The sequence below is a fragment of the Anarrhichthys ocellatus genome, unplaced genomic scaffold (assembly GCF_004355925.1).
Source record: "Anarrhichthys ocellatus isolate YVR2014 unplaced genomic scaffold, GSC_Weel_1.0 scaffold27, whole genome shotgun sequence".
NCBI classification, from domain to species: Eukaryota; Metazoa; Chordata; class Actinopteri; order Perciformes; family Anarhichadidae; genus Anarrhichthys; species Anarrhichthys ocellatus.
In genome coordinates, this window is record NW_022280057.1 from 1,334,030 (window position 1) to 1,343,464 (window position 9,435).

At 39.9% G+C, this 9,435-nt stretch overlaps 1 protein-coding gene across 1 annotated transcript in view; it reads left to right on the top strand.

The window, feature by feature from the left end:
- diaph2 (diaphanous-related formin 2) overlaps positions 1–9,435 on the top strand; it is a 375,865-nt gene that overhangs the window by 117,859 nt on the left and 248,571 nt on the right. Inside the window, exons 7-9 of the mRNA XM_031862465.1 lie at positions 6,450–6,524; positions 6,636–6,705; positions 7,452–7,588. Coding sequence (XP_031718325.1) covers positions 6,450–6,524; positions 6,636–6,705; positions 7,452–7,588 — 282 coding nt within the window. The remainder of the gene's footprint in view (positions 1–6,449; positions 6,525–6,635; positions 6,706–7,451; positions 7,589–9,435) is intronic.

The window sequence follows — 9,435 nt, forward strand, 5'->3', positions numbered from 1 at the left end:
TCTCTCTCTCTCTCTCTCTCTCTCTCTCTCTCTCTCTCTCTCTCTCTTGAAAGATGAAACTCTGCGGAAGCCAGAGGACTGTGGAGATGCATCACATCAAACCTGATGATTCTTTCTCTGATCTTCTCACAAACACATACAGTAATTAGATGAGTTTGTCTAATCAACCTGCGATCCGCCAGTTGTACTCATGGTTTCTGTCTGCCGTCATCTCGCAGGGAGGACTGTTGTGTTGGAATCCTCGGTGTTGTTCTGGGGGGTAATTAGAAATATCAAGTGTCTTTTGGACTCCTCGGGGGTTCATTTCAAAGTGACTGGGGAGAGCATGGGCTCCTGTCAGCTGTCTGCGCTTACTCGTTGATTTAACTCGAGTAGAGACTCTCCAATCACACACACACTTCTTTTGCGCGCATACAGACACTATTGTTGCTTTCACTGAGTTTTTCTACGCACCCACACACACACACACACACACACACAAGCAGCTTCAGTTCAACCAGGAAAAGTGGAACATTTGTTCATGTCTTAAGGCTGAGCTTCACTCTTTGTTAGAACCACGTTTTGAAATCAAGCTGTGACTCAAATACCATTAGAAGTGCAAAGTGCTCCTTTGGAGTACTGCACTGCTGCTGTTCCTGTGCTTGCTTGGTTTCACCAGCAATCATATTCTTGGAGTGCTGACACCAGGAATATTTTCCTCAGACTGTGTTACTAGCTTTAGTACCAATATCAAACAGCGAAACTGCTCCTGTTGTTTCTGTGAACAGTTCCTTTTCAGTGGCTCAATGATTTTTTTTATTAATTTTGTCATGAAACATCAGTTGAAGAAAAAGACACTCTTCAAAATCGATAGAGCAAATTAGGTGTGTGAAATTACGAACACAACTGGGACCAAGTCATTGTTTTTGCAGGTCACAAGTAAGTCTTAAGTCTTTGCATTCAAGTCCCGAGTCAAGTGCCAAGTCCTCAACATTGAGTTTGGATTCCTAAAGAACTTATAATGCGCTCTTCACCAAATGCAATGCCGTTTTGCATTCTGTAATTTGTGTTTTTGTTGACCGACGCGCAGTTATTGTCATGTGACTCGAGTCCACACCTCTGGTCGTTTTTTGCGTTGTCCAGCCACAACATGTTGTCTGCTGTGGTGTTTTATATTTAAGAACTGTGCAGGGCAGCAGGAGACGTGAGATATTATCAGGACAGCTCAGTGGAGTGACAGAGCACCTGTCACATGGATGGAGAGAGTGCATGTTACCTGGAGTTCCACGTGAAGGATAGCAGCTGCTCGTTGTTCTCCGTCAAGGACAGCACAGGTCAATGATTTTGGCTCTCTGTATACTTAACCCTGGATTCTATCAATCTCTTAAATATTGAACTCACTTTTGTGTGAGGTGGAAGATTCGGAACAACAGCGGAAATAGTGTATGATAGATTTAAGGATTTTGTAAGAAAAAATATATACATAGATATTTATTTTCTTACAAAATCTAAGGTCTCCTGCTGGCCTTTGTTAGTGGATGCTTACAGGTTTCATGTAGTTTCATAGCTAGGATGTGGGATGAATTAATCAAACTAGCGAACTCAGAGTCTGAAATGTAAAGGCACCAAGATGCACAGCTCAAAGCAGCAAATTAACAGCACACAAGTGAATGATTTCATTATACTAGCTTAGTGTGATTGCACTGATAAGATGTATCCTGTGTGACCACGTATCTTATATGATTCATATAACAGTTCGGCCACAACCTTTAGTTCTGAAATTATTAGGACAAAATTAGATTTTAATCAAATAAATCGAAGCTCTAAAGGAAACATTAGAAGAAGGAAAAACAAAAGCTGCTTCCTCTTAATAGCTGTTGTGTGAAACATATTCTTTTTCGAGATGTGATAAACACAACAATATTGTAAATATTTTATATCCAATTTCTGCCATCTGATATGCCCTGTGCATTATTGTTGTTTCAGCAGGCTATTAAATTGATCAGAGTATAATGTAGCTCCATGTTTGGCATGGTAAATCACTACGCAGACACTGCTGGTGCTTGGTTTCCAGCTATACTCTTCAGAGCTCTTTGTTGCACCGAGCGTTGGCCTTCATTTGGAAAACTGCAGCACCGAATAGGTCAGTACTCACACAGAGGGACAGTTGTATGGCTTTGCCTGTAATACAATATGAAAGATATTGCGCTTGCACAGAAGCTTTCAATAAAAAAGCTCCCCATCTAGCCATGATAAAATAATAACACTGGCCCATAGACTGAAATCGATGCGCTGACAAGCCATCTAAACACGAGACCAGCCATCAGTCAAACAAAGGGTGAGAGGGTGTCGGCCTCTCGCTGTTTCTGTCGCTGTTGAGTCACTTACTGCGGCTGGCGATGCGCAGTAACATTTCGTCATGGATTAACATTGCTCTTGCCAAGTTTTTGCAGAGCTCCACACGCACTCTACACTGTTTTCCACACTTTTTGCTATGAGTCTGTCTTTTTATCAGTATACAGCGCTCTATATACACTGTAACTACATGCATTCCCTTGAGCAAGACACTGAACACAGCCTGGAGTGGCACTAGCGGTACCACGCTGTGATACCGCACAATATGATCAATATGATATTTTTTATGATTTAAGGTCTCACTGCTTAAATTGGAAATCCTGTAATATATAAACAGACATATGTACAGTGCCGTCATGCCAATATACATGCACATATTTTCTCGTGATGGGTCAGCGCTTAGCGCTGTCACCTCACAGCAAGATGGCCATCTGGAGTGTTTCCGGAGTTAACAGGTTCTGGGTTTTCGTCAATATTTCCTCCGTCTCTCCGACTGTGTGTGTGTCGCCCCGTGATAGATTGGTGACATCTCCAGGTTGTACCCGGCCTCTCGTGAAGTGCATGATGGGGTAGTCCCCTGTGACCCTGGATAGGATGCAGTATAGAGATTGAATGCATGGGTGAATATTTGCTCATGCATAACTACATATGTTATGGCAGACAGTCAGGAACGTTTTCGTCTGTTGGGGAACAAATGTCATTTGACAGGAAGACGGATGATCATTATGACTCTAAAGTTAACAGCAAGTCCACAACATAATGGACTTTCCATGGGGCTGAAATGTTCTTTAGTGTTCTTTAGCACGTCTTGCCAGTAAAAATGTGCTAAACTGTGATGTTTCCGATGCATACATTTGATAGCAGTTAGCATAACTACAACATAATTGCATCCAGCCAGTAGAAATAAAACTACATACAAAATAAGAAATTGCTCCCTTAAGACCGATCATGAATTTTTAATTTTGCCTGCGGAATATACATGATTGCAGAAAGTAACACAATTTGGTGGCACTTCACTAAAGGATTATAGCCATCAATATTGGATGAACAAGTTCTCCCCCAACTTAATGAAATCCGTGGATGTGTTCCCACATTAGCAGAAGAGACTGATGAGGAACGGATGCAACCTCTTGTTCCTTCAATGTTGAAATGATACATTGATATTTTGTTGTCCAAGAGCAACAAGTATTGTCAACGCTTTGGCCCCCCCAACAATACGAGTGTCCCTGCTCTTTATAAGCAACAAGGTTTACCTGACTAGAATACCCATTCATCATTTGTGAGCTTGTACATAATTACTACGACAAGTAAGAGGCGTAGTAGTAGTAGTAGTAGTAGTAGTAGTAGTAGTAGTAGTGGTGTTGTTTTTTTAAGTTATTACTTGAAATAGTATGTTGTCCACTGAGGCTATTTCTCAGATGAACAGAGAAATAGCATTGCATCGCCTCAGGACAAACACTGTGGAAGGACCATACCTCTTCTTTTGTGGTAACTTTGGGGACATTTAGAAGGCAAGCTGCAGAGCACCTAAGGGTGTACGTGAGGGGACAGAAAATGATAGACAGTCTGTGATGTAGGGAGGAGTCGGAGCATTTAGTGCTTTCAAAACCTTGAGGACGACCGCATTATGTTGCAAACAGCAGCAAGGCATACATTTTAAATGAGAAACTTTCTGCACAGACACTCGCAGTGCCTCCTTTCTTTTACGTCTATTCTGTTTCAGTCCAACAACAACAGCGAGAAGGTAAACATGGAGCAGACAGCAGACATTTTCCACAAACATCTGTTGCCAAATTTCCAATTAATATTCAGTTTTAATTAGTGCAACTTCTCTGTCGAAGGTAGTTATTAGTTAAGCTTTCTGACTTTTTTTTGTGAAACGGTGAAGAAACATCGTGTAGCAAAACATCAGTACAGATGTTTTGCTGCAAGACGTTTGTTTTCAAGATATTAATCTTCTTCCATGTCTTCCATTCCACTGGAATGGTTCTCAGTCACAGCAGCCAGTCAATAGATGGGTTCCCTGACTGGTCTGTGTGTGTGTGTGTGTGTGTGTGTGTGTGTGTGTGCGTGTGCGTGTGCGCGTGTGCGCGCGCGCGCGCGCGAAAGCTCATTTCCAAACCTACCAGATGTCCACTTTCTCAAATTTTCCTCCAGAGTCTCCCTCCTGCTCTGTTCTGGTCATCATGAAAATCACCATGAAGATTCCTATTGCTTCATTTTTTTTAAATTCTGAAGTAAAGTTTTATGGAGATAATAATCAACTCTTTAAAACACGATCATTTTTAAAATGAATTTAAGAGAGTCAATTATTAGTGTTTTACACCAAAAACAGAGAATAAAGAATGAAAAACGAATCTTTATTTTTAAAGGTATTTTAAGTGTATGGAATAGGAACCCTACAATCTAAATATAACTGAATATTCAGCCAGCTGTTGCATTACTAGATAGCACACAGTGAGGACAGAATCCTCTCAACAAAGACATTCTCCTACATTTAAGTGAGAATTTAGTCATATTTACAAAATGAATAGATAAGATATCTGTTAAAAAGGATCGACATGGTTAGAAATAGAATTAAATTAAACATACACACTCTTTTGAAGGTATAGAGAAACATACCATATATTATACACCGTTGCTGTGATAACCATGAAGCACAGCATGGCACGGTAATAATGTAGAACCTCTACTTGTCCTTGCTTCAGAGGACAAATTATTTCTTTCCAGTGCTGTTCTTGTGTGGAGGTGACACCGCATTCCCCGGAATCTTATAATGCAGTTACACCGTGTAATAAACCAAGATTGTCTTCACATTTATCGCTTCCATTTCTTGTTCTCTGAAGACTGACATTACCATCAGGAGCATGAACAGAGGCTGTGGATCTACTGATTTGTGCTCCCTCAGCTGTGTTGTGTTCTTTCCGTCTTTGTTGTCCTGATGTCTCATTTACTCCTACCACCTCCGTACCACAGATATATATATATATATATATATATATATATATATATATATATATATAACTATGATTATTCTGCTGTAAACAGTGCCAGTTTGTCTTTTCTTCTTTTATGCCTTATATGCTCAAAGCATTCCAGTATGGAAGGAAACATTCAAACTGGAAGGTTCATTATAAACAGACATTCATAAATTTCCAACATTACGATGTTTTGTTTTTATTAAGAAAACCGATCATCATTATACACTACACTAAATATCAATAATTTATAAACTGCTTCAGCTTATCTGTTAATACAATTTGAGTAATTGTAGGTTGGGGGGTTGCAGCGTGTGCTAACTTAGTCACAGATCAAAGAACCTCACCCCAACTTTGCCAGTTGCCTCAGGCTAATGCATCTCACTCCAATTGAGGGTTTTTTTTCCGACTCACTGAGTCAATACAAATGCCTTTAATACTCAAACCACTCAGACATTATTATTTGAAATCATTGTCAAAAAGGCGGGTTAAATCCTTGACGTATGCCCCATTAATGTCAGAAAATTGTTTCATGCATTTTGCGTTATTGACAGTTGGGAGCCTGAAAACGAGTAATGCTAATGACATAATCTGGCTGCGACCACACTGTCCTGCCAACCCTCCTCCTGCCGCGCTCTGCTCCTGGCTTAGACAAACGGGCTCATCTGTACTGGATCATTTGCCGTCTCTTGATACGCTGTGGTTTATAGCCAATTATCTCTTGCAATCCATTATCGATTACAGTGTTATCTTTCCTGCATTGCTTAATCTTTTGGCACAGGAACACAGCAGCTCACAGGGGGGCCTGGATACAAACTGCTTAGCGGTGGGAACGCTAGTTAAGATGGATGTATGTTAATTTGCTTGTAGATGGGTACAATTTAAATTCAAATTTATTTGCAGCTCCCCCTGTTAGGAATTTAAAACTGCAACAGTCAATGTATCCAAGTGACTGTTAAACCTTTGATATCATTATGAATTACTTATTTCTTTTGAGGTTAGTGGAATATTTGTGTTCGCTTCCTTCTGTGAATCAACATAGTTTGCAATGAACCAGCAGGGCAATAATGATTTTTACTGGATATTACAATATAATACATAACTGTTTTTCTTTGTGTGTCTGTGTCTCCCTTCTAGTTGGGTTAATAACTTCGGTCATGATGGTCTCGGGCTTCTTCTGGATGCTCTGGAGAAGCTGCTGGACAAGAAACAGTAAGTGATCCCCTGTGACATCCCCTCTCTGTGTAATTGTGATAGTACCGGGTTGTGTTCATATAATCACAATTCCCTTTTCATTGTTTTTTTTTGTTTGTTTTTTCTCAGGCAAGAGAATATTGATAAACGGAACCAGCACAAACTTATCCAGTGCTTGAAGGCTTTCATGAACAATAAGGTTTGTATGGGTCAACAAAGAAATCCACACAATTTATTCCTCACATGATTAATTCTACTTCAATATACCTGCATGATGAAATGATATTGCTTGATGCAGTCCTAAATGACTTTGAAATTGACTAGTAGGAGCGTAAAGGTAAGGTCTCTGTAAGTACTGAATCTAAGTACAGAAGGCTAGACTTGTGGACTAATATTAAACGTCTAACAAATGTCTAATCGAAGCTCGGGTGGCCAGGACTCAAATCCTGATTTGAATCTGGACTATGACGAGCCTGGAATAGAGGCACGGCAAAGTGGAGCTAATTTTTCCGTTTCCAGGCAACAGTCTCAGATCTTTGAATTATCATTTTTGGGAAGGTGTTGCTCATTATCAAAAGTGGCACACATTTCAAGGACAGACAGACTCTTGATGTTGCTTCTGTAAGAGTGAATCCCCACACGTGGTCATCTCTGCCCATTCCTTCAGTTGTGTGGGGGACTAAAAGGTACGGGAGACTATAACTATTTGTCCCTATAGTCCTGTCCTGAATTGAATTAATTCATCATCCTCTCCATTTCCTCCCATGGCCTCGTTGTCCCTCCTTAAAAGAAAATTAAGGCTAACTATAAATTACGTATATTAGCTTCTTTTTATAATTATTTTCTCACTTGAAGGGAAAGTTCTCCATACATGCAAATGCTCTCATTAATTTATCCTCAATGGACCTTTTCTGTATCCTACCTCCTCCCTTCCGTATCTCACAGTATGGACTGCAAAGGATCTTGGGAGATGAGCGGAGCCTGTTGCTGTTGGCACGAGCGATTGACCCCAAACAGACCAGCATGATGACCGAGATTGTCAAAATTCTCTCTGCTTTCTGTATTATTGGAGAGGAAAATATGTAAGTCAAATTACCTGATCATTTGTCACATTTGCTGTCACACATCTTGCTTTTGCACACTTCCTCATGTCTTGCATACAATTCAAGAGACATCTCTAGAAAGCCTATCGTATGCCCACCTACTCGACATTGAAATCATGTCCCAGGAATGTTAAGGGAATTAAAGATTGTGTCACATTTCAGATTACGTAATTGAGAGGTTCAGCTGTTGCAAAGGTTTCAAAATATTTGCCATTGAGACTTACTGCTGCCCCGAGAAAATGGATGTGAATAGAAATCCACTAGTGACGTCCAGAGAGTGAAGAAATGACAAATATCAAGCAGAAACAAAAACAAACCCCCGATTTCTCAGGATAATTTGATAAACTGGCTGTGGACATTAAGGAGACATAGTCCAGAGCTTTCAGTGACATCAAAACATTTGCAAATGAAACTGTAACTTTCCCACTTACTCAAGGATGTTTCGTTTTGTAATTTGGATGAACTGACCCTTTAAGGGCCTTTTTACTAACACTTTAAAGGGACTCTTCACCCCAAAATAAAAAGTCTTACTTGTCGTGCTTTTTATCAATCTACATTGTTTTGGTGTGAGTTGCCTGGTTTTCCAGATATCGGCCACAGAGAAGTCTGCCTTCTCTCAAATATAATAGGACTGCATGGCACTCAGCTTATGGTGCTAAAAAACCTCAAAAACTCAAGAAAATTCACAGACCCTGTTATGAGCAGTTTCATGCAGGAAACCTTGCATGCTTTCATACCAAGCTGGGTGTCATATAGTCCCAGTATATACTGTATGAGAGAAGGCAGAAGAAGATTGGTAAATAGCACTACGGCTATACGAGGGAACATATGTATTTTAGATTTTGAGGTGTACTGTCCCTTTAAATACTTTTGCCTAACCACCTCCATTCAAAGTCGCAAGCAAGTTTTCAGTATTCAAAATTGATTGAGGGACATGTTTCCCTATCTTTCTCAGTAAATCACAGCTGATATGAAAACAGCACAACGCCAATTCAAAATCCTGACTGATGACAGAAAAAAAGAAAATATGACAATGAAAGAGATATAATCCATCACTGCTGTGGGTACACGCTCTATGATGTTTAGCAAGAGGGGAAGGAGATGGCTGTTTCTTGTAAACACTAGACAATCACTATTGCTTCAATCTTCTCCCGCTGGGTGGCATACGCTCAGACACAGATTGCATTGCATGCGTACATGGTTACTCGCTGTGAGCATATACTACATTTACAGATGACCGAAGACAGTATAGACGTTTGTTAGGTCACATGGTCAGACGATGCAGTTTAGTCCGTTTAATGTGTTGAACTACTCAGTGCAGTTTGCCATGGACACACTGATAAGCTTACAGCTTATAAATTGGATTTAGGGGAGTGTTTTTTATTGTTTCCCACAGGGCCAGACTAGAATAACAATGGCACTTCAAAGTCAGTCTGTATGCAGGGTTGGAAATAAAGAAACCCACAAATTGTGTTTGAGTTCAGCTGTGCGTCTCACTCCTCTGACCATCCTGATCGGCCTCTCTGCATGTAGCACCGTGACCCTGCACGGTTTACGAAATGTTTTTTTTAAAGTTACAGAATATCGAGTGTGAATCTTGAACTTAACATTGATTTGATTCAATTAATATAAAATTTCAGATGATTTTTTAAAAAATTACAATTATACTCATATACACATTAAACACAGATGTTAGTACACAATAAGTATGTTTCTATGAAAAATATTTTCAATTATTAAATATTTGATTTAATATTGTTTATTACAGTCCCCGCTATAACACACACACACACACACACACACACACACACACACACACACACACA